The sequence below is a fragment of the Falco peregrinus genome, chromosome 1 (genome assembly GCF_023634155.1).
Source record: "Falco peregrinus isolate bFalPer1 chromosome 1, bFalPer1.pri, whole genome shotgun sequence".
Taxonomy (NCBI): domain Eukaryota; kingdom Metazoa; phylum Chordata; class Aves; order Falconiformes; family Falconidae; genus Falco; species Falco peregrinus.
Genome location: NC_073721.1, coordinates 84805399 through 84832372, shown reverse-complemented (window position 1 = coordinate 84832372; position 26974 = coordinate 84805399). Strand labels below are relative to the sequence as shown.

At 40.0% G+C, this 26974-nt stretch overlaps 1 protein-coding gene across 1 annotated transcript in view; it reads right to left on the bottom strand.

Annotated features, from left to right (window-relative positions):
• The window catches only part of HSD17B12 (hydroxysteroid 17-beta dehydrogenase 12), an 89513-nt gene that overhangs the window by 24398 nt on the left and 38141 nt on the right, over positions 1 to 26974 (bottom strand). Inside the window, exons 4-6 of the mRNA XM_055793818.1 lie at positions 12037 to 12147; positions 6946 to 7010; positions 5875 to 5919 (exon numbers count right to left, since the gene is read on the bottom strand). Coding sequence (XP_055649793.1) covers positions 5875 to 5919; positions 6946 to 7010; positions 12037 to 12147 — 221 coding nt within the window. The remainder of the gene's footprint in view (positions 1 to 5874; positions 5920 to 6945; positions 7011 to 12036; positions 12148 to 26974) is intronic.

Below are 26974 nucleotides of genomic sequence, written 5' to 3'. Positions count from 1 at the left end.
CACCCATTCCTGTACAAAAAAAGTAATTGCTATCCTAAGATAATTTGTAGTGCCTGGGCAGAGGATTCACACAAGTTCACAAGTGTACTAGCTGTTTAACAAACAGTTAACCGACACCGTGCCCATGCAACACTAACTCACAGACCTTACTCTGGAAGAACTAAGGAACTGTACTTAAGCACTGGTAGTTAAACTGATTGTGAAACCTATTATCAGCATCTACTATTAAGGTTTTTTTAATGGCTCTCTTGAAGTAACTTCTTAAGGCAGCTCATACCCCAAGCTGAACAAGAACGATTTAGATTTGGAAAAACTGGCAGGTGAACCTGATGTCAATCCAACAGAAAAATCACAGAGTAACCCATGTGGCAAGGTCAGTGACTAGAAGGGGGCATACAAAAGGAACTACGAACTTAACATGCTTCAAGCCCTGTTCGTTGTTACTGATTTTCCTTTGAGCAACAGTTTTAGGAAAGAAAGGTTTTCCCTGTTTAGAGCCACAAACTTCCAGAGTACAGTTTACAAGGGAAAGCTCTCAAAATCAGCATCTTTTCCCCTGTTACCCTTTAAATAGGAAAAAGACTACTCAAATAGTAAGGCTGAACTTTCTCTTTTCAAGATGTGGAATACATATTTGTCTCAACCCCGAATCTACAGAGAGTCACAGAACTCCAGTATTTCCTAAATTTCCCCAAGTTACTTGTACTTTGAAGAAAAATCCCCAGTGCTCACCTGACTATTGCTGAAAAGTATTTATTGCAGCTACATTTCCTTTGTTCCAGCTTTCTGTGTATCATGCTCTCAGGTTCAAAGTCAGCAAGCTGGAAACTGCAGGATTTAATTTCTCCCTCTGGACCACCTGAATGACATTCATGACCACCTTCACAGAACACTTGCTCCTCTTTCAAGTGTTGGCAACTTGTCCCTCTCTGTTACAAGCTTAGGTACTTGGCTTAAATCATCAACCTTCCTCTGATTATGACTTTGAATATAAATGTGAAGAAACCTCTCGACTAGACTAGAATACACACAAAGTGATCTTTTCTCACAAGTCAGTGTTGCTACTTCCCTCAGAATTATGTTCCACTTGCTGTGATCCTCTCCCACACAGTAAATATACAAAATCACGTTCTAGCAGGGCACACACAACTATCATCTGATTCCTGGTAAGGTACCTTTACAGACACGGTACTAGGCTGCACTGGCCTGTCTGAACACTTACTGGAGAGAGAGATGTTATTTCCTACTGTCTTTCAGAGTTACTGCTCCCCAGGCTTTTCTTATTTCTACTTACAGGTCTGTAAAAGAGTATTTCCCTTCTTTCTCAAATACACTAGTTTCTTCTTCCTCCTTCAATCTTGTATTGGTTGTGGGTCTTGTTGTTGGGGGTTTTTCCCCCCTAAACTCAGTTTCAGACTTTGTAAGTAGAACCGTTCCTGCCTAGGATTTACAAGCTGGTATAAAATTCACCTCTCGCTCCTCTTCCATTAAAGGGGCAGCTGACACTAGATCTCTCAGCTCAACACAAAATATTTATATATGTTGGAAGTCACAAGCAAATTATAAGCTTCTCAAACACAGTGATGATAAAAATCCTCTATCTTGTAGGCCTATTATATCCCCTTTTTATTTGACACTCGGTATAAAACATAAATAAGGTGATCAAGGCAAAGATTAGTACAGACACCAAGGCACATATGTATGTGTAATTTACTCTCCCCCTCTCCCTCTGTTAATGCCCTTTTCCAATCAAAGCCTGGCCTGCAAGCCTAAAATTGACATTCCCCCACAACATAAAACCTTGCAAACCAATTCAGCAACTTGCTTAATCAACCGCTAAGCCAGTACTCCCTCAACTATTTAGTCCTACTCATTTTTCAAGAGAACACAAGTTTACGCCTCACTCCAATGCAATTAGCATATTGTGATGCTGCAAACAGAAATAACATACTTGCTGTTCCATACATACAAAGTATCTTTCGCAGCTGCCAAAGGAGCAAAGACTCCCTGAAGCATGCAAGGCTACTCTCTATGCTCATCACCTAGCCATTTTTTAACACTGGACAGCTAGTCTAGCATCCTTGCTTTCAGGACATTAATCCAATAGCCAAATCAAGTTTAATTGTTTCTTGCAGGTGAAATCAAAGGCTGCAGCATACAAAGGTGAATTGACACAAGAAGATGCAGTTGATAGAAGAAGTATACGTGAAAACTGTACAAAGCAACTATAATTATGGCTCTTCAACACTTGCTGGTTAGGGAAAACCCCCAGGGCTTTTGACCTGGTATTTTATTCAATGTCAGAAATATATTTAGTTTGTGTCTTAAAATGTAACAATACTTAAAAATTATAATAAACACCCATGTTACCTGACCTGCTTCCACCAATCATTAAAGAAAAGTTCTGCTTTTTCAATCCCTCCAGAAGCTTGAAAAGAGACTGTGACAGGCACCATCAAATTTTGCATATTACCCCATCTTCTCCCTCATTTATCTGTCAACTCAAACCTTGTATGAGGCTGTATTAAGTCTCAAGCTTTCCTGAGAAAATACCACAAACAAAACCTCTTCATTCTATTTATGGCAACATCAAGAGCCAAGGCGTTTCTTCATTTGTATATGACATGAAGAACAGATTAACTCCTGCACATCACCATAAAAACGTGACATTTCCCACAGAGCTTAAGCAGCATTTACTGTGGTTGGGGGGTGGGGGTGGAGGTGGGGGGTGGGCAGAGGGGTGTTTGGTCAGGTTTTTTAACCAGATTTTACAAGACGTGATATTCCAACATGGTTTACATAGTTTTACGTAGCTTGTCTTCAGCAGTGTACAGAGTGCTTTGAAGGCAGATCACAGTAACCACAACACTTCGTGCCAGACTGACTGAGCCCCAAAATCACACATGGGGTTCACAGGTGTCCTGTGATCCTGAACCCAACAGTGCTCTAAGGGTATGAGGTGGGCAGGCAGCATGGAATAGGATTTGAGAAAGACACATATATAAGATCTCTGACAGGAAACAACTTATCTAACAGTAAGGCAAGTTTCATAGTATCAGTTCCTTTACAGTTGGGGAGAACTAGTAAACAGCAGGACCAACTAGGCTGATAACTCATCCTGCAAGGTGAAGATGGGGGTCTTCTCTCTCAGTGCATCCCTACTTACATGCTGCATATCCCCTAGGAAATCCAACGAGCTGCCCAACAAAGAAAAATGGGTCAAAAGGTAAGGGATGTGTGTCACCCTTCAACAACACCTACACCTGTGGCAACAAAACCAGACCTTAACATTTCTGCAGAATATCAAACTGTACTGAATATCTTGACTTTCCCACTTCAAGCCTAATGAGCGTTTCAGCCAGAACTGAAGAGGAGGTATTGGAACGTGCGTGCCAGAGGAGTTGTGCTGTCCAGCAGAGGTGTTGCTGATGGCACATAGTGCAGGTTACCGAGAAAGCGGCATTACCTTTTCAGCATGAGGAAGTTTGGTCCAAAAGGCAAGGAAGTGGATGGCAATGCTCCAGAACGTAACACTAGAAAGGCTATGCAAGACCTCTGACAAGGATCTGGAGATACTGTAAGCAAAGTCTGAATGGGTACTAGCAAAACCTGCTCTGCCTATCCTGTACCTCCACCTTTTCAGCAGAGCTTCATCTCCTTGCTTAAGAACGCTGTGCTCTCGTGCACGCCAAACTTCACATTATTCACCAGGCCAGAAGGGACAATATTAGCAGTACTTTTTTTAAACACACTTACACCCCAGGATGAATTATTGACTTAAAGTACTGAACTAAACAGTCACAGGATTACATTAAAAAAAAAAAAAAATTAAGTGAAACAACATACAGGCTTTTCCTAAGATTATTTTTTCCTACCATGACTCTCTGATTCTATGGGTTCTCCTGAAAAAGTGACTTACAGATGGTACATATCTCTAATGTGCTCCTCTCCCCAAAACAGTAAGCATCTGGCATGCCTACTGTTTAATTACACAACAGGCTCACACAGGAGGAAACATTTTCAAGCCTGGAAGCTTATGCTCAAACTCTGATTATATCCAGTAACAGGAGCTGCTCATGGTCAAGAAAAAGTTTTTAAACAGGAGGAAAAACATTATTAATGCACAGTAAGCAGATCTTCAGTAAGTTTCTATATGTGTGAAGACAACCACGTTACAATGTGAAGAGTCTGGCAGAATGTATATTTTACAAGAAACTATGACATTTTTGTTAAATTTTTGACCACCACTGATCATAAAAACAATTACTCAAGCCACAAAACAGTGCTAGTTTATTCTGGAAACTAATACAGTCTGGCTGTACCTCTGGAATTTTAGGTGTATACAGACTTGAAGTAGACCTCAACTATTATTCTACCCTACCATCTTCAGACATAGGTATTAAAGAAGTTCATCTGTAATTATTTTTATTGCAAAGTGCTCCCAGGAAGACTGACACCCCCAAATTCTTTAATCACTGAACAGTGCACTCCCTCTGCTGGCACAGCACAGATGTCACAACTTAGCAGAGGCATTCTTCCGATTACAGTAATCTCAAAGAGGTCTATGCATGACAACAGATTTACACCTGGTGCAGCTCTGTTACCATTTTCAGAAGTCTGCTAAATTACTTCCATAAGAGAAAAGTTTCAAAGGTGCCTATTAATAACTGACTTCTCAGATGAAATCTCGCAGAAGTGCAACAAGACACCATGGGCCACAACCCTTCTCTGTCAACCAAACATACGGTTAAAAGTTTCTGAAGATTTAACTGCTGTAACATTTCTAACTTTACAACAAGTAATTCTAAGATGTCAAATAAAACACACAGGGAAGTGAGAGCGGTAGCAAGCTGACATTAACAGTCTCATTCAGTCATGCAACTGTTGCATTTGCACTGTTTGCCTACGTTTCAGTAAGATATGAAAATCTTAAAGAGAAGCATTGTTTTAAGAGGTCCTGTGCCTCCTCACATGGAAACAAAACACTTCCAGTTTATACTCCCCAAGAGCACCGTACTAGATTTTTAGTTATTACACCTAATCAGAAGAGCTGCAAGAACGTCAAAACTTTTGAGCCACCTTTGAAACACCTAATATTTTGACTTTGAGGCAAAAGAGTAACCCTCAGCTAATGGAGGTGCCAGTTTTGTTATGCACAAGAAAAGAAAGTTAAGGTTTAGCAGTGAATAATCACAAGGAGTTTCTGCAGCACTCATGGTAATACAGTAATTGACTCCTATGTTGTGTAAGCAGCTGCTATTCCCTCTGCCCCTTTTAAACTCTGAAATACTACGATGAAAATCTGATTTTTGAATGGGCCTCATGTTAATAAACAAAGGAACAGCCATATGTTTTAGCCTGAAGTCAGGGTGATTTCTTCTCAATAAAAACTTGAATGTGAATATCAAAAAGGGAAGGTAACTGTACTTCAAAAGTTAATGCACCCTTCTGAAAACTTTTGTTCTCCTTATTGCTTATGTATTTCACAGAAAATATTTAAGTGGCTTCTCACTAGTGTCCAAAAACCTTAGGTGTGCAGAAACAAAGGTTGCCCACCGCAAGAAGGAAAGATACGGAGAAGAACGAACAATTTACAAGGACTAGAACGACAAGCACAAAGAAGCATTAAGCATTGTTTTGTGCACATACCTTGCTCTTCCAATAGTTCATAGGTGTCTTTGCAACAAATTATACCTCACACAACAACCAGAACAGTCTGATAAAACAGTCATAACCTCTGGGTCACTCCAAGATGAAAAATGGACCTGTGGTCCAACAGATGAAAAGTAATTGCTTCAGACAACTGAATTTCAAGTATTTAGTGGGCCTGAATTAAGACATCAAGGAACAAGTGTTGGTTAACAGGGCACTTACCTTACAAACAGCCACAACGTTAATGTTGATCATTTGGTCGACTGTCTGCAAGAAAACAAAGGTTTCAGTTTTGTTTGAAGTTATTTGATCAATATTTATACACCATCTGGGTTTAAGTGCAAAGACAAATTAGACCTTACACTTATACATCCACTTTTACTCCTTGTCTTCCTGCTTAAATATCAGGAAGAGTGACAGACTTGCAAAGCAGTCTGTGAATTACTCTTGGTCAAATTTTACGTCCGGTTAGGGACTCTTACTAATAAAAAAACCCACAGACATATCACATTGACACTGTACTTCCTAACACTTTGCAATATTTAAGAACTTTAATAAATTCTGATATTTTAAGACATCTTCATAATTAATGGGGTTTTTTTCTCTTCACTATTTCATAACAGTGTTTTAGTGACTTAGTTTATTTATCAGGTTAAAAAAAGGGTATTTTTTTGCTACGTATTATGAACCTTATTTGAAGGTGAACCAAAAAGCAGATACGTTTCTCAATACTTCAGCAGAAAACAGAACCACAGTGGACACAGTGAGCTACAGAGGTTTTGGAAATAAAATCATGCACCACTGAAATTGTTCACAATCAGTTTTCAATGTACCCAATGCAACCAAGGTTGTCCCTACATTATGAGCTAAAACAGTTGTATTTAAGTTTCATAACAGTGTTATGGAATGTGCAGCTTCCATTCATGAAGTTGCTTGCTTCCCTTCCCTTCAGTCACTTAAGAACCCACACACAAGCTAAAGCAGCTCATAAACAACAGCCAAATGAGACATGGGCAGGGGCAGAAATCAGATACTGACCCCAGGCGCATCTGTCTGAAATACAAATATAAAATGAAGCAGGGAAGAGCATGTAAAAAGCAACACAAGAAACTGAAACTGCCATCATCTGAACTGGGTTATGCTGCTTATGTAACTCAGCTTTTTGAACCTTTAATTCTAATCTGAAAACCTTGTTACGTGGGTACCCTAACCAAACCTAAATTATTTTGCTATACCTGTTAAGCATTTAGTGCTAACAATGAGAACACCAGAAGGTACTAAAAAAGCACTTACCTTATCCAGGTCTGGAACATCAAGAAAATATTCAGGATAAGCATACGAAGTTCCCACATTGTTGACTGAAACAAAAGCATGAATTAGATCACTTGGATGCCATCTGATTTCTCATGCTGCGATTAACGACAATTTTCAATCAATATTGTTAAAATGCAGCACTTAAAACATTCTAATGCCTTTAGCCAAGTTTCCCTAACTGTAAACATACCTGTACACACACAAGTGGAATGTGAGGGTGAACACACAAGCCATTTTAAATGTGTAAATGTTGATTCTCTAATCATTTAAAAGGTGGCACGTTTAAAACATTGTACCCATCCTCCACAGTTTTTCACAGTGCCAGGGAAGAATGTTTCTTCTTCAAGAAATATCGGTGCACACCATGCAAGTGCACAAGTGACATAGCTGCAACATGGAGCTCTGCAATGCTATGGAAAAGGAGCTTCAAGCCAAAGCAAAGCTCTCGGTGCCTGGCAGGACATTTAAGTGAAGCTGTTTAACACCCTTTTTAAATACTACCTTGGGTTTGGCCAGAATAGAGTTAATTTTCTTCTTAGTAGCTGGTGCTGCTGTGTTTTGAGAACAATGTTGGTGACACACTGATGATTTTCATTAGTATAAACACTACTTAGCAACAAGTCAAGGACTTTTCAGTTTCTCAGGCCCTGCCAGGAAAAAGCTGCAGGGGCACAAGAAGCCGGGAGGTGACAGAGCCAGGACAGCCGACCTGAGCTAGCCAGAGGGATATTCCATACCACAGAGCATCATGCTTGGTATAGACACCGGAGGGAGCTGGCCAGGAGGGGCCGATGGCTGCTGGGGTGGGTTTTATTCTTCTTTCTCCTTTTCAATTCTTGTTATTGTTGTTGTTATTATTATTGTATTTTATTGTTAATAATTACATTATTCTTACCTCAGCCCACAAGTTTTACCTTTTTCCCCGACTCTCCTCCCCATTCCTCTGGGGAGAGAGCAAGCCAGCACCTGCACGGTACTTAGTTGCCGGCTGGGGTTAAACCACGACATTTATAAAGTGAAATAAGATTAAAAGCAAACAAACAAAAAAATCTCTGGCCAGTCTCCAGCTGCCGGACGGCTGCGGGACAGACCGCAGGGCCCCAGCCCCCCGCAGCGGCAGCAGGCGCCGGCGGGCGGTAGGGGGCAGCGGGGCCCCGGCGGGCGGGGGCTGCCGCCCTCGGGAAGGGCTCCTGGGCTGCGCTCCCTGCGCAGACACGGAGCCTGACCGCACAAGACGGTCCTCCCCGTCACCCCCACCATCTTCCCCTGTTGGCAACACTTAAAAATCAACCGAGAGAATGCACCGGCCCCTTAAGGCGCGCAGACACACACACACACACACACACGCCGCCGCCACTGCAGACCGGCCAGGTTCCCTCCCTCCCAGGCACGAAGCCACCACCCGCTCCCGAACCCCAGCGCCAGCAGGGGAAACTCCTCACACCGTCAGCAACCGACGCTGCTCTGCAACCTCGGCTGCCTCAAACTTAATAAAGCACACTGATATACAGACACAAAAATAATAATAAAAAAATAAAAATTAAAAAAAAAGAGGCAAGCAAATGGGATCTCCGTTTCCTAAGTATCTGTTGTTCATCTTACACAAGTGAATCGTGTGACATTTGGTTGCTGTGGCAACGTTTTACATTTATATAGTGTCTTACACCCCAGAGAATCCCGAAGTGCTCGGAATGCTGCAGGGCACCATGCACCCCCAGGGCCCACATCCACACGGGACAAGAAACACTGTCGGAAGGCACCGACGCCTTTTTAAAATAAATAAATAAAAATAATTAGAACAATTAGAATAAAATAGCCCTTAAAACTGTGCTAAAAGCTATGATTTTAAAAACCAACCTGAAAGATATTTAAGCATCAATAGGGATGCAGCAGGACATGCAGGAAACCCGCAGGAGAGATTCTGGCAAAGTGCACAAACTGATTCATTCAGAGATTCCCTCGAATGACAGCTCTCTTGGTCCAGATCTTTGTGTATTTATGGAAACCCTTAGGTCATTAGTCACATCGTGTGTTTCACATTTTTTAATTTTAGATAACCTTTAAAAATGCGAGAATTGAGGGGAACAGGGAGTTGGCAAATTCCCAGCAGACATCTGCTGTATTTAGAAAGAGAAGTTTTTAAAAAAGAAGGTCCAACCTTGCTATTGCTGGAGTGAGCCTTTTTTTTTTTTCTTTCTTCTTTTAATCCTAAAATAAACTATTTTTCAGGCCATCTCTCTGGAAAGGATTTTGGCTATGAACTGTGGCAGGGGTTTGGGACTAACCTTGGTTATTCTCTCAAAATTTAGAGTATTTACATGATTCATGCTACAGAGACAGTCACACAAAATTCACACCCTGTACCACAGACTGGGTCCCATATATGTATCCTTCCACTTCCAGCAATCTATTTACTGGATCACAGTTGGCTGCAGTTTGAAACAGAACGCTAAAAAAAAAAAAAAACCAAAAAAACAAAAAAAAACCCCAGGTGTATTTTACCTAGAGGAATCTGGATAACAACAGGGTAAGATACTGTCCAGCTCAAACTCCTTACAAGTATTACAGCAGTTTAAGAACAGCAAGAGGAGTATTTCCCACCTCTGCTTGTTTAACATATTGCTGTAGTTAGCACATGTTCCAAGTCACTGACAGACGATGTTTTGAACACACAGCAAAACATTATGCAAACTCTTTTAGCCTTCCTACGTGGGTGAAAAGAAGCTTCCAAATAAGAAGTTTACAAGGATTTCAATCTGTAAGTACTTTAGTTAGGCTCTGTGCAACTATATAATCAGAAGCTCAATCTCGAGTAGTATACGTGGACTCCTGTGTCTCTAAGTATAAGGTTAAAAAATAATCAGCATTGATCCCTGGCAGCTATGCTGTGCTACTGATGCTTCTCATACCTACTTTCCAGATAACACCTGAAGAAAAAATATACTGGAACCTAAAACTTATCCCTTATGGCCATTCTCATCTAAACCCATGTTTTCCCTCACACAAACATGAAAAACACAGAACAACAAAAGCTATATTCTGGATTGCAACAAATGCTACAGAATGTAAAACATGCACTAAAGCATGAAATTAATTGCCATAAAAAATTTAGATGCTGTCTTTCTGAAGTAGCAATCATCTGCGTTGAAAAATTACATTGGCAAGTGGTTTCTATTAATACGGCTATATCTAGAGAAAAGAAGAAATCTACGTATCATGTAACCTGATGATCTTAAGCATGAGATCCACTAAAATTGCTAGTGATTAGTTAGAAGAGAGATTTCTGTAAACCTGCAATGGCTGCAAGCAAAAAAAAAAAAAAAAAAAAGGCGCAGAGGAACTCAGCAAGAGAATACACAACTCTAGACGATTTAGTTGCTATTTTTACCATGGTTTTAGTCAAGGTGCTCACGCAAATAAAAGCAAGAACCAGGCTCTGTTTGAGGAACATGCTTGTTTTCCTGTAATAAGCTTACACAAAATTTGAGATGCATTAACTGCTTTAGTGCCCACTTTGAGCAGAACTATAGTCAGATCTTCATAATTTTGTGCATTGCCATAACCTCATCACAGCCTACCAAGTAATAAAAACCCTTCCAGTGTGGGTATGTTACACAGTAGAAGGTTTGCTGGTGTTTTAAGACATAAAAGTGATACACTATTCTGCAGCAATTGCTACGTGACAGGCAGTTTGCAAGTCGTACATTCTCCGAGTTGATTTTGATAGGACAGATTAGAACTGACATTAATTTTAATCCACAAAGTTTCTTTGGAACTTATTTCCTTCAGAAACAAGAAAAAAGGCATCTGCAGCTTTGTCACTGCTCTTTACACAAAACACATTGTTGGCAGTTGCAGTTACTCCAGTGGATTTGAGTTTTTATAGTAATTAAATACTGGATGTCACAAGTTGTATATACTCAAATCTGTCAGAAATATTAGGAAACATTCTGGGGTTTAGCCTTTAGTATTTACAGGTGTATATATAATAGGTTTTATATATGCTATTTTCTTGTGCATTATTTGTCAACATCAGTGAGATTTATCTATTAGCAACAAAGTTCATAGACCATATCATATGTATAATGAATTTATTTGAAATATGCTGGTTAAAAAAATGGTTAAAAAAACAGTACTAGCTCCAACTACTGAATTTCAGGTTAGTAAAACTTACTACTTTTGTAGTAAGTACTTTATCAGATAACACATACCACTAGATGTCTGAGCAATGCAACTTATAAAATTTCGTGCCTTACGTTGAACCATCACAGGTTCTCATCTCCATATTGAGTAACTGTAGAAATACAGGATACACACCAGTATATGTGGGTTTAGGGAAAGAACCAGAAAACTGATACACAGTCACCTTTAGCCCAATGTTCAGGAAAGATTCAGGTAAACTGCTGTTATGTTTAAACTCTTCTCACCTTGTGACAAACACCTTCTTGACATCACCTCAGTTCTACATTCAACAAAGTAACCGGATGGATCACCTTTTGTTTTCAAGGACTACCACGCCACCGACACTTCCGCAAGTATCACAAACCATACTTGGGCATATTGCATTGCTACCAGCAAAAGAACCGCAGCTTACCAGCGTGACCAGAACATGCTTAAAACTTCTGAAACAGGAGCCACTTACTCAATACTATACTGTAATGATTAAATTTCAACAGCTCTATAATTAAGAGTTAATGGTTCTCCCACAGGGCTCTGCTGCTAAGCTGAATCTAAGCATCTGGAGCTTGCTTAGTTTCTAAAATGGCATTCGGTCAAGTCACTGTGCACCCAGTCGTAAGGGGAAGAGCCTTTAGCCACCACAGAACAACACATCAAAAGACATTCAATAAGCACCACAATTCCGAGAACACAGGCACAAGGCAAGCACTCTCTCATGTAGTGTATCAACAGGAAGCTAAAAACCACATTGAACATGCAGCAACATAGTTTTAGTCAGGCAAATACTAGCTCTCATGAATTCATTTAAATAAACTTCAATATGGGAAAAAGTTAGCAAGCAAGTCAAGACGAAACACCACTAAGAAAGGTTTAGAAAGATCAGATACAAACCTAAAACACCAATCTCCAGGCCTTCCAACCCCACTTTGATTCTACTGTAAGTATCTTCTCTCTCTCCGAAGTCTGCCACAATGACTTTTGTTTCCACTTTGTACTTCTCCTCTAGAAAAAAGAAAAAGGTTTTTGAAGCTTAAGTTTGAAATAGTTGAATTACAATTCAAATATTAATAATGTATCAGTTACTCTGGTTTTACAAAACATTAGGCAGCTAACACTACACATTAGCTTTTTCACTTCTGCAATAGGAATCCTTGAATTTTAACATAACCTGCACAAGAAGTTTGTGACACTAAGCTACTTCTGGTGAGAACATAAATTCACAAATGATTCAGAGCATTTCATTTGTAAGATGGCACGAAAACAAATCATACAGGTTTGAACAGAATAAAAAAAAAAGCAGAAATCAGTAAACGCACACACACAACTGTGTTCAAGTACAATGTGACAAGAACACTTTTTTTCCCCCCCCAACTTAAGCCATATGGTAAATTAGTTGCTTCAGACCAGGCAAAACAATTCTTTATTGCCCTCCATTTCCATTCTTACTTCTGGTGCCATAAAGCTTTTTGAGTATTTAGTATTTTGAACATAAATCAAAAAGGGAACATGTGGGTGAACAAGAAGAGCAGAACTTCCAAGTTTAATCATTCCAAAACCATGCTGATACGCTGCCATCTCCATCCTTAAGAGAACAGGAAAAATACACATAGCCAACTACATTTTGAAACAGAAGAGAGCAAGCATTACAAATACTTCGTATAAAACTCAATTCTGCTTCCATTAAGCCGAATTAATTACACTGAATTAAAATCAGTACAATGTCCTCTCAGACTTTAAAAAAGCAGAACAGTAGCTTAACACTGCAGCATCTCTGTTTTGCTGCACCTGACTCCTTCTCCAGCATTCCTTAAGGCACCTGTGTACAGCTCAGGAAGGGTTTTTGCAGCAGTTTGCCCCCAGAGCCATTCATAAAAGCAGTGCCATGTTAAAGGAAAAGAGTCATTCACAAAAAGATTAGAAACAGCCAGATTCCCATGATCCTCCTTCCCATTCAAGGGAAAGCCACCGTTCCCATGATCCTGCTGTCCATTCATGCAGAAATCATGAATCTACTGAACTCACTGGTTTGCTGGCTGCCTCCCCTCCTCCCATCAATATCCCTAATGGCAGATGAAATTATTTCTCCTCCCTTTCCCTCTCCCCACCCTCAACCTCTTCATCTCTCCTAAACAGCTGCATTGTTTAAAAATCCCCTGAGAGATGTTGCTATGTCAAATGACGACGTAAATAGCATTAAGCCCCTACTGCAGCAGCAGTCTTGTGATCGCGTCAGAAGGAAACCAAGTTCAACATTGCGGGGGGAGGAGGGGGGCTAGAAAGCGTCTATTTTTGAACACAGCTGTTCTGATATTTAGCATACATATTTGAATTCTTACAGGACACTGAATTCAAAGACAGAATTAGAGGCACAATAATACATGCAAGCGGCCTGGCCCAACTTGCACACTTGTACACGCGTGCCTTTTTAACCATTTTGTGGGATCTGCAGCTGTCTTCACTGCCACTCAGACACCTCATGAAATGAGAGTTGTTTAAAGGACCCTATCGCTACCCTCACAAATTTGCTTAATTAGTACTGGCTCTTTTATACTAAACACTCTGCATTAGGATTGCTATCGATCTATCTTTGAAACCTTTTGAAATCACGACAGGGATATTAAGAGGATGAAGTAAGAAAAAAATCTGAAGACCTAGTAATACTGTAAAACAAACAAAAAAAAAAGTCCTCACACTACTGTTCCTATAAGACCCTGTTTCAAGCCTTCAGAAAATCAGCAAAGAACAATTACATTTAAGGTAGTTAAGCAACACACCTATAAAAAAATGTAGTACTGTTTGTGGATGGAGGGTGGGTGGTACAGTGTATAAGAAACATGAGAAGTAGAAGACTACCTACCAGAATGGCCAGAGGACACAACCTTTGTGTGGTTGCCCACTGCACACATGCAAGACTGTCTTGCTCCAGCACATGCCACCTGCTGATCAAACCCTCCCCTCCCCATTTCACACCAGTGTTCAGGTACCCTGCAACTTCTGCACACCCCATGCTCTGCCCCAGAACCTGCAACAGGTGGGATGATGCACTACATCAGAGAAAAGACTAGCAGATACACTTGATAAAATGGTTCCATGTCAGATGATGACACAAGAAACAGTCACTTGTGTAAGCTCACCCTAGCAGTCAGAGTACAAAGTGCAGAGGAGAACAGATGTGCTTTGCTCTGTATGAACAATGGAGAAGGAAATTTCCTTGATCTCAAGAAGGATTAAGATGTTCTCAAACAGATGGGCTAGAAGAAAGAAATCACACATCCTTGTTTTATCTGCCAAAAGGACTCTGAGATGTAGTGTAACAGAGAAGGAAGCAAGCAGACTATGTTCTAACCCAGGGTATCTAGCAGTGCCTGTGCTCCTGCTGTCTAAGAAAAGAAACCCCAAAACTCCCTGATGGAGCTTTCAGCTTGAAGACCATGAGGTACTGGGGAGCCACAGGGAGCAAAAGAAGGGTATCAAGCCAGTTTTTGCAGCCAGCAGCTAGAGGATCTGAAAGAGCTGATATTATCTGCCAGCGTGTCCAGCATTCCTGACAAAATATTGAAAAGTGAATCTGATATTTCGTCTTTGGAACTGGTAGTTCAAATGCTTCTTAGCAGAGAACTGAATATTACAGCACCACGTTACCCATAGTTGCAGGAACTGAATATTACACCCCCATGTTATCAGGAGTTGTGCAGCAGTCAGTCACCAACCTACCCATAACATCTCAAGGATGGGAAAGGAAGTTCAGCAAACCTCCTCCACGTTTCTCAACTCTGACACACCAGTCTTAAATAATTTCATTTACTAAAAATCTCAGGTGAGATCAGTATTGACCCTACAAATAATTTTTTAACCTGAACTCACATGTACAGTTAATTTACAGGGCCTATATGATCTCAGCCAAGACTTAAAGTAATTTAGCAAGAGACCAACTATGCACAACAGTATCATGGTAATTACTAAAAGCAGACCACGATCTTCTGCAACCACACCATCATTCGAAAAGGTTAGTTGCTGACCACAAAGAAAGGCTCAACAAAACATCTTCACAGCTACGAGAAGGCTGAATAAACCAACAGTCGTAACGGTGGTAAGAGCAGGATGGTATGAACATTGTACAAGACAAAAAGGCAAAGTGAACTTTTGTGGAAGACGCTGGGATGGATTCTTTCAAAGATCCAGACAGCAACCCAAAACCGCAGTCAGACTGCGGAGACATAGGCATGTCCCAGACCAATGTCTACAGAGTAACAGCTGTCATGCAAACAAAGGCAGTATAATACACATTAGAAGGAGAACACAATACAACAGAACAGTGCGCCACTTTTTTGCACAGGTGATAAAGAACTGACTCCTGTGGCATGTTCTCATTCTACGCCTTCCTGCAAAATACAGGATGAGATGGTCTGAAAATAAACAGGCTATTTAAACACACACTTCACATACAGACTATCAAGGGATTATCCATAAAAGTGTTTGTATTTCTGAAGAAAACACTACCTTCGGTATCCTCAGAAGAGGACTCTAACTAATATCTCAAACTTGGCCAAGGTGCCACTATTCAAAATACGCATAAAGACACTTAAGCAGTCATCCCAGGACTGCCCACAGGTACACCTATACAAGTATCTGGTATTCTGTAGCAGATAAAGAGGAAAATGGTATAAAGAAAAGCGCATAGCAATGTTTCCTCAACCTATTAAGTCAAGTGCCAACAGTTTGTTGCTCAGAAACTTCCTGAGCTGAGTAGTCTACCCTGATGGCCTTCATCCAATTATTCCTACAGGCCAATCACTACAAATCCTCACGCATTTTCAGCGCCCACCCATCTCACCGCTGCCACATTTTTTTGCTTTTGAACCTGCCAAGAGCAGAAGTGATCAAATTTCAAATTGGTGCACCTGGATCCACTCTGATTGTTACATCTGACATTAGGTTTTTCAACCGCTGTCTCCTCTTCCTCGGTCATAACTCATAATAATTTTTTTTTCTTTCCTATTCTTGTCACTGAGCATTGGTTGATACTGCACTGACGACTGGCTGCCAACTTTGAAGAGGTAACTTACTTTCATTACTTGTCAATTTTGAGCCGGAGGACATTAAGTTGTTAATGTTGATTTGTTTTCATGTCCATCTTTTCAGTTTCTTATGCATGTCAGACTTCTATGCATCTTCAGACTTTTCCAGAATTTGAACTTGCCCCTTTCGGCTTTTACAAATCTTACGTTATTAAATTTCACAAGCACAAACAAAGAAGGTGGAATGGTGACAGCAAAACACAACAGGCACATCTATCCTACACCTTCCTTCTAAGGGGTTTCCACTATGATAAATTTTTAAATACACTCATGCTTTGAAGAAAAATGATGTGTCATATTGCATGTCCAGATCCCAATACTCTTCCTAAACTCTGGTATTTAAGTTTTATACAGACACTGTCTAATGTTCATGGAAGCTCTTGCATACAAACTTCATTAGAGACTCAGTTTGACATTTTAAAACTGGAAACTAAATTCCAAGTTCAAGATGTTTATTAGAAGGATACTCATGTATTCATAAATGATTTAAATCATCAATAGTTCACAGGAAAGGAATATTTACTCTTACACAGATGTCTTTGGTGTTTACTTACAAATGGTTAGTTAAAGCCTCACTAGGTGAAGCAAAAGCTTCATTAACTCCAAAGGCCAGAGATATTTCTGACTTACAGGAAGCGTATCCAGTGTCTTAGTATGCAAGGAAAACACTACTCTTAAATAATTAGGCAAACTAGGCCACACCTTTGCCATGAAAGAGACTCAGGTGCGAAATAGCACTGCATTACCTGGAACACCAGAAAAAAAGGATCACGCTAGAAATAAAAAGTGGGAAGTTAGAAACTACAGTGAGCTACATCCTAAATAAATAATAAAGAATTGTGAAGTGTCTAGGAGGTAAGCATCTTCAATTTTTTTTAAAATTTTTTACATTATTATTATTATTTTTCGGAAGCTTGCAAATAATTCAAAGCAGCAGCCCCCCTGAACTGGAATCTTGGTTGACAGGCTAAGAAAATGGTAAGGAAGTGAAGTTTTCAGACACAGATAAACTGAGCTTGAAAGAAGGCTCCCCCAGAGGGGAAATGTTGTGTACTTACATGCAAAAGCAAACAGACACTAGCCAGGTAGTCAGGAGAAGCAGCCCAGTTTACCTGACAAACAGTGTCAAAGGGGTCTGTGGTACAAAGTCTTGCTGGGAAACAGAAAAACTAGAATATCACCTTCCCTAACAAAAGAACATCGTACTTCTACCACCTGCTTCAAAGCAGCTGGCTACAGCAGCTTGAATTTGCACAGAGTACATGGAAACAAATCCAGCTAACTTTGCAACAGAGAGATCAGGATACAAGGCCCACATTGCAAGCAGGTATGGGAACAGTTACTTCAAGCTCAGGTAAAGTACATTAAAAAACCCTTGCTAGAACTGAAGCATCTCATCATTTTACATTCAAAGCCTCAGACAAATACCATCATAGTTATGCAGTAAACATAAAAAGTCTCACTTGGTCTTTAGCTTCAGGATGGCCGGAAGTCCAAAGAGGTAGAAAAAACAGCTCTTAATTTTTTTTCCATCCTGTATGATGAAGAATGAAGTAAGAAGAGTCAGCTACATCCACAAATAAAGATGTCATCTTTCCAGTACCACTGCAGTGGCAGAACTCACCGTAATCCAGTACCTAGTCTCCAGAAAGAGAGTTTGTAACCTTTTAATAAAGGCTAAGAAGCTGAGAAATGAAAGCAAAACACGAAAACACGAAAAACCCCCTATCAGTCACAGTGAAACACAGAACTACCAGAGAAGTGTTTAGATACTTATAAGCAAAAAGAGCAGAAACCCTGGAGAACCTGCAATAATCTTCAGGAGTCAGATCCCAGTAGCATAGATAACAGATGGAGAAAAGGTGATCTAGAGCAAAACCTCTGAACTCTTTTGCCACATGTATTTTATTTATGCGTCAATTACCAAGCCCATAGACAAACTGAATACCTGAGAAGCTAGCCTTTCTGAAAGGCTGAGAGTTCCCATTTATGTAGCTGTATCAGTCCTTGTCCAAAACGATGGATCACACTTCTCATTTCTGCGAAAGAAGAAACAAGAGACCAGAGCATGGAGAGCAGCACAGAAGCTAAGGGAGGGTCAGTGCTGAACCCCCATCCAGAGGGATGCTGCACAGCAGACACGAGTGCAAGAGAACACGAGTGTTCAGAAGGGGAGTCAATATGCAGCAACAGATACGTATTGTAATAAAAATCTTGCTGTAAGTTATAGATGTTTCTATAGAAGTCTGAAACAAAGCACTGGTAACCTAAGGAATAACAAAAAAGTTAAAGTACATTGTAGCAAAAAAAAAAAAAAAGCTCTGTTTGCACTGGGCTTGCAAGAGAAGACTCCAGATAAGAATGCTATATTGTATCCACTTCTGCATAGCATGAGATGCCTGCCTACCCTTTACCAGAACTTGCTATGTTTCAACACATTTTAGAACCATATGTGTATGCACATTTGGTCAAGCACTAATGAACAGGTTCAGATTCCTTTCATTCAACTACATGTGCAACACCTTCCAGGGATTCCTTTTATATTTCGCCTCTTGCACATGTGATTTCATAAATACAGCTTCCTTAAAAATAGTGAATATTTAAAAAATCTAACCACATGAAAGTACAGAATGAGTAAAAAATGCCAGACCTCATTTAAAATGTTACAATTCTGCTAAACAGCTTTGAAGTTTCAATATACATACACAAGCCAATTCCTCACTTCCTCAGCTTTCAAAGACAATGCAACAGAAGGCAGATCTCTAGGCCAAAGCCCACAAACCCTTGAGCCACAGGGGACATTAAGTTTTTAATGTGTCTAAGCAGTACTGTTACTACAAAACATAGGAAGAAAACATGCTTTATTAGTACTTTCCTCCATTTGCTCCTCTCTCATTTCCATTACATCAAAATATACAACAGCTTCTAAGACACACTTATCAAGTCAGATAAACATTCTTAGGAACACACAGGATCAATGAATAAGCCCATTCACCCAAATATTATGCTCAACATTGCAAGCTTTCCTAAATCAAGCTTGTCCTAATTACAAAGCTAACTGAAAACACGAAATCAAGCAGCCTTCAAAAACAGCTGCAGAGGCTGACAGCCAGGGGGGCTGCACAGTCAAGTCATCGCAATGTTTCCAAATACCAACACTATTTCAGGCAGCAAGGCAAGCACAGCTTTGATGCTCACCACGCACACCCCCTTGCTCCAGCATGCTGCAACAGGGGTAGGCACGAGAGGCACTGACAGCCACTGCCCTCGTGCAGGTCAGCAGTTCTGCTTAGCAAGAATAGCATCATTTTGCCCTGTGCGGTTTTCCTCATCACCACCTCAAAATATCCACTATGGCTGAAGCTCCACACAGTTCGTTAGGATGCAATCCCAAAGTGTTTCAGAGACAAATGCAGCGTGAGGTGTGGTTAGGTTAGTATTGTGTGACAAGCAGCACCTCAAACTCCCATCCTTCTCTCCTTGCCCTGACACTATTTTCAATCCCCTCTCCAAGGCTTTTTTGGGTATTCATTGGTGGTACTAGTTTTCACACAACATGAAGCAAGCTGGTTTTAATTTACTAACTCATTTTAGGAAGGGCATATGGACTACTTCCAATACTTCTGTAACATTTAGTTTTTCTTAATGTCATTATTATTGCCTGCGACAATGTGTACACTCAATATGTATATGCATGTGAATATGAATTTTTCATCACTTTTTGCAAATAAAATCTAATTCTCCAGCCCTGTAATTATTAGAACAGTAGTGATTTAAAAAAAAAAAAAAAAACACACAACAAAAAACAAACAACAAAACAACAAAAACCAAATGCAGAATTTTTCAGATTTAAATTCAACAAAGTGAATTCCATGATGATCAGGAGAATTACTTAAAAGAATCTGAGAGTCACTGAAAGGTAGCTTAGTATGGATTAACAAAAAAATTGCGCCTTTACTTTCACGTTAATTTCAAGACATTTAAGTCAGTCACTCTACATGAATTAAAACAAATTTTAAAAGTGAAACAAGTTTCTAGGCTAATTCAGCATTATATTATATCCCTGACAGTTTCACCTGCATTCAGCATCCACAGAAAGGTGTTCACTATAGTCAGAAGACAGGCATTTAAAAGCACAGTTGTCAGGGTTCTCTAAAGTGTTGCTTATAAGGGAAAACACATAAGTAGTCCACATATAATGCACAAAGCAGTATAGTACCCAGTTCAGCACTGGAAGTGTTGCACATGTATAAGGAGTTACACAGCAAGCATACTTGTATCCATTAGACACACCATTTTTTAAATTATTTTTCATATTCATGGATTTTTTTTCCTAAAGAATCTGTTGTGAAAAACAGACCAAATAAGTTTCCTTTCTCTTTGAAGAGCTACTAACTAGCATGATTTTCCTCACCACAACATACTCCTAAAAAAACCATAAAAGCCATTATCACCATTTCCTCAGCAGAGAAGTCTACCAGGGCTTTTTACAGCTTTGACAAATAAAAAGGGCTTGGTGTAATGGAACTCAACCTGCCAGAAAAGAGACAGGAGACTAAAATACACATTCATAGAATGAAGTTGTAGAAGGAGGACAGCACTGCTTGCTTCATCCAGTCTTTTCCCTGTGCCAGAGACCGTTCCCTGTAGACACTCTTAAAAGGCTTAATTTTAAGTCTCTCTGCAATAAAGCTTCCACCAATTGACTTAAACCAGATTCGCAAAACAGACCTTCGCTCAGTGAAAAAAATCCAATACTCATTTTTCATGTAATATTTAGTTTATTTTACACTGGAAGTAATAAGCGATATGTTATAGCTTTTGTGTTAACAGAAGGTGTTTAATGACCCAGAGACCAGCACAAGGGCTCTTGGTTTTGGCATCCACAAAACGGATTGTTAGCAGAGACAGGCATTAAGTTTGCGTATTAAAGAAAATACAAAGTATTCCCCCACCCAACCCAGCAGAGACAGCAGTGGCCCTGAACGTTTGTAGGGAAGACTAATCTCTGGTTCTTCAGTCTAGGTTTCTAAAGTACCAAGGCAGTCATCTGCCCAGTTGGTCCAGCTACGTAGTGTGTAAAACATTAAGACTCAATTAGGAGTATTAATTAGGTCCCAGAGTTAGTCCTGAACCTATAGACATAATATATGGAGTATGTGATGTGTGGAAGAGGCTACTTTGCTGTAGTTTATATTCAGAAAAGGAAACCCAAACCAGCCAATTCATATTTAAATAACTTTTACACATTTCTTCTCCTGGACTTTCTGGGTTAACAAACTATCAACACAGCACAACAAATATCGCATAGAAGCGCTCTGGCAGTGAGGTTCACAGGCAAGCACGCTTCCAATCCTTCTTTCTGGAAGAGGCTAACCCCTTGCCAGGTGTGAAAAGGCACCGTCTGCTAGAACTTGCCAGATCACTTGCTGCTATGTGTAACCCATGACACTGAGTGCTAAACTTTCTCAGACTGGTTTTCATCCTTAAAAGCAACTATGACAACGTGGTCTGTTACTCCATATGCTGACAGGTGGTGTGTAAACAAAGTCCTTTTGCAAGGATGTCCCTAGTCACCTGTAAAACATTTTACTCCTGGTTCATCCTACCTTGTTGCTGCCTCAAAGTTCTCCTAAAGGTTGAAGTAGTCCTAGGATTGCATCCTGTAGCTTGCAGGACATTTGTCAAGTGTTGCTCTCTAAGCATTCTGCTCAGTTTCTTCAAATTAATCCAGGCAAAATTTCACTGAGAAAATGCAAGAGAAGATGATAAAAAAAAGAAGAGGGACTAAGCGGGACATCTCAAACCACCGGGGGGGGGGGGGGGGGGGGGGGGGGGGGCGCGGTGAGGAAATTCTTTAAAAATAAGTTCCCTTCCCAACTGTTCTTTTACATGTCTGACAATTGCTCCTTTAGTAACTGGTTGACACCATTCAAGGCAAAAGCATGGGAACTTTCCTCACTTTCTTCAGAGATGAAAGCCAAGAGCTCATTTTGAATCGAAGATCCTTACACTAGAACTATGTCAAAGGTGACTTCAGTGCACCAAAACAAGTCCAGAATATTTTAAGCAGTTTTGTCAAGTCCAAGACATATAGGGGAATTTCAAGTATGTCCAGCTGAACCTAGCTCAGATGACAGAAGACTGCAAACACATTAGTTTACCTTGAAATAGATCACAAAAGGTCAAAATAACTGCTGGCTTCAGTTAGTCTTCAAGTTAAGCTCAGGAAAGTGAACCTTGTCATTTCTGTGCAAAAATATGACGACTAATTATGTCCCCTTCCTAACCAGGCTTGTCTGCATTTCAACCTTTGCTATTAAATGCAAATGTTATTACTTGCCAACTCCAAGACATGAGGAGGACTTAAGATGCGAGGAGGACTTAAGGAGTGCAGATCAGGGAGGAAATGCAAATGACAGGGCAGAGATTAAGGGGCAAAGTGCTCCAAGGTAGGTGCAGCTGAGCATCTGCAGGGGACAGATTTGCCATGGGGGGCATTGGCCATTTGTAGCAGTAGGTCACGGTAACAGCTGAGGCATGAGCACAGTGGTCAGTGTCAGGTCTGCTTCAGAATGCTCCCCACTATCTTGTTACCAAGAAAGCAGAAGAAAGCTGTAAAATCCACCTACCTAGGAAATGGAGAAGGAACATTTCTAGTTTTGGCACCACATCCCATTCCTCTCTTGTACTCAACAAATCATACCAGAGTAGTGAGAATGCAATAGAACCCAAATCTAAACATGACAGCTATCCGTTTACAATGTACCTTAAATCTTAGGGTTACAGAGTAGCTCAAGACGAAACCACCATGACCAAGCAACTTCAGGAACACTACACACTAAGCTCAGGAAACTTACCGGAAATAAGTAGTCAGCTACACAGATCTTAATTTCAAAAAATTATATTTTCTTAAAGAAAAATGTGTGGCAGAATCAAACTAAAGTTGTAGACACTAGTTCTTAAACAGTATTAAAAGTTTAAAATACAACATATTCCAGTTAAATTATCATTTGCGAGTACACATTGGGAAAAAATGGTAATTTTTTTTCAGTCCAAACAATACCTTAGGAGCTAATGTAATCCCCTGGGCATATACAGTACTTACAACCACCACCTTTAAAGCAGCAGATGGGGATTTACTTCAAAAAAGTTTTGCATTATATAGTAATTGATGACAAGCTCAGAATCTCCCGTGTTGCATTTATATGCACTTACCCACAAGTAAGTAGATATTTACACTGGCAAGCAGGAACACTATTTAGCTACAAAAGGACTTTGTTTTTTCTTGGCCTCGACAGCTCACACAACTCCTCAACCTGTCCTGTGAAGCCATCAGCTAATAACATATACCAATACCAAATTCTTTTGACAATTTCCCTACAGACAAGCCCTCTTTTAAGTGTTTTCCTTGCTTGACTTGTTTTCACTACATTCTTCATATTGCAGCCTCAAGGTAATGAGTTTCTACAGCAAAGGTCTTCTCAAGTCTGCTCAGAAAATACCTATCAGCAGCAGTGCAATAACTGAAGCTTTTCTGCTTGCAGGTCCATGGTTCTTGAACCAAATGCTGGCACAGAACACCTGAGATGTCTTGGATCATACACATTAAATACAGTAAATCAGGGAACAGCCTCATTATGTGGCATATAAACAACTGTCTCCATCCACAGAGAAGTCTTCTTTCTGATCCTACCTGAACCTTTGAAAGAGTTTGTTGTGAATATCACATCATTAAATACTTTAAAAAGGTCCTGGAGCACTGATGTAGCATGAACTTATCTAGACCAAGCATTTTGTATAGTGACCCTAGTAGTCCATGTTTGTGCATGAAATCTTGATTAAAAGTTCAAATATGTTTCTACAAAATCTAAGTAATTCCATGCAAAGGTGGTCCATGACCACTGAGGAGGAAACTCAAAATTTCTTCTTCCTCAGTCTGTGGCCAATGCTCTGTTTCTTATGGAACAAAAAGAAGAATTTCCCTGTTGTGGCAAATAGTACAACAACCAAGTATTCTGCCAAAAAAAAAGAAATCTGCTTTACAACATGCTTGAAGACACATTGGAAAATCTTCCAAAGTCTTCAACTTCCTGTAATTAATCCACTAATTTTCAATGCTCAAACTGAGCAGCAAGTTCAGAACATTCGGCCTCCCTATAACATCATTACAGCCAGTTTAACGTGCATATACACACAAAAATATCAGATCCAGGTCAGCTGGCATTTAACAGTCAGAAAGACGTATCAGTACTTCCTTTAAGATGGTGGTTATGCAACTTGCATTTTATACATAGATATCACTCCTAATGTAAGTGTATCCTAAGAGCACAAGAAAGGGTTTTTCTGAAATAGAATGACTAAGTCTGATCCTCAAAAGCCCTCTTGTTAGTTGTGATGGGGGCACCTGTCCATTGACTAGGATGAGGACTCCAATCGATAAAAAAGAGGAAGGAACAGAAAACAGCATGGCTCACACAATTCAAAAGAACTGGAACTAGCTAAACAGCCATTCTTCCTTAAAGTGATTAAGGGTCATTACTCAAGAGGAGCAAGCTTACCTCAATTTGAAGAACAATTGCAGGACCACCACAAAGAAGTTTAAAGCTTCCCTTAGGAGCCTGCAAGGGAAACACTCAAGTAGTTACAGCCTAAGCTCCAAAGAAGTCACCTTTTTGGAGCCTAAACATGAGAAAATTCTGTCCAGCTAAAACCTAGGAGGATCTGAAAGTGCGACTCCGGCTTTGCTTGCTTATGCAGGCCATCCCAATCTTTCAGCATGTGGGACAATGAACAAGGTATACATTTCAGTAGCTCAGTGTTGTCAAAAGAAATGTTCTGAAAATCCAGCATGAGTCATCTCATTTCAGAATGGTTTAGGAAAGAAAGCAGAAAAATGTTTGGGTGAGGCCTAACAGTAATTATGTATTACATGCTGCTCTGCATAGGTATGTGTACCTATTATTTTAATCTGAAAAACTCCCCCAGCAGCTATCATGTAAATGCCAAAAGCTTTAAGCAGTAGTAGATTTATCTGTCCTGTCAGCATCATGCTTAATTCCCGAGGAGGAAGAGAGTTCCAGACTATTATAGAAAGGGTTATGACCACTTTCAGGAAGCTTGTTGCTTCATGCATAAGTGTTTGATTCCAGAACAAGATATTTGTAGATATTTCTGTCAGCTGGACTTTTATTTAGCAAGACAACATACAGCATTGTAAGAAACCTGACTGCATATGCTGACGCATGCAGCAAACGACCATCCACCTCCTGCAGTGAACTGCCACCAAGACCACATTGTTGCAACTGCTTTGTGCATTTGCACTAAGCTTCAGAACTCACACAGGTTACGCAAGCAGTGACGCCTATACTGTTGCATTTACACTGTGACTGCACTGATGTACCAGGTACGTCCAGACACTGCAGGGACATCTTTAAATGCAGGACACTAATGAACAGAGATAATTACTTCCAAACCAGCTGAAGATAGGACCCTATGCCATCTTCACTCCAAGAAGAAATGCTTTCTACTTGTATGTTTAGGTGGTAGACAAGACAACTTTTCTGTCTAGAGAATAGTTTCATATGCCATTTTGCACTGAACACTAGAAATCAGAGACAGTAGCATTTGTATCAACAGAATTGTATGCCCTCTGCCTTTCAGTAAACTAGTAAACCAGTTACCATTAAGCAAACTGAAGTCCATGACTCTTTCAGTCATCCTTACATTCACTAAGCAGCCACCTACAACTTAGTATAGGACAGTTTGTGGGGGCTTGACTTACAAATTATGCTTTACAGTAAAACAGTGCCACTAACAAATTTAATAAAAGTTTTAACGAACTCAGGCCAAAATAATGCACTTACAACCTGTGAAAGAGAACAGCTCTTAGAATTATCTGCATTGTGTATACAAACCATTTTATGAAAACCTAAGCAAGACAAGGGAGGGTAACACAGAAGTATAATCTTAATGGTTTCTTTACCCAACATCACTATGCCAAGAAACCTGCTTCATAGCACACAACTTCCACTCCTGCTTATCAAAAACTTCTATACACCAGGCTGCATTTTTCACTTTATCTTGACATACTCTGCATAAACTAGTAACCTTGCAGGAAATCTGACTTAAAGAGATATAGATTAAATGAGGGTCCTGCGTTAACAGTTGGACTTTATGATCTTAAAGGTCTTTTCCAACCTAAATGATTCTATGGTTATACTTTGCTCCAATTGCAAAAATCATTTGTCCGCATGAGACTTGAGGAAGCTTTCTCCTAACTGATCCCATAGAAATACCCACCTTACTTTTGTAATTGGAATATTAAGCTGCTCCCTTATTTTTGCGTTACAGCCATTTACTACACAATTACTGCTAATACAGGTTCTTAAACACAGTAACTCACTCCCTATATTCATTCCTTTGACTATGCACACTTGTCACCCAAAAAGAGCTTACAGCTCTCTAATCTGATCCAAGTAGTTTATCCAAACAGAACAAAAAAGGGAGAGGAGGGGGAAACTACCCACAATAAATTTGTATACTTGGTATTATAACAAGCAACATAAAGAACGTGTTTTCAACAACTTTGACTTACAAAGAAACCACCCTTAAGGCTGAAGCCCATGAAATCGAACTTGCTTCAAGCTGAGGGAATATTCAGATGAATTAAAGGCTACATGGTTTTTGCCTTATGATTTTAGACAGCTACTATGGGGATAGGTGGTATTTTGGACTGACTTGGTAAGCTG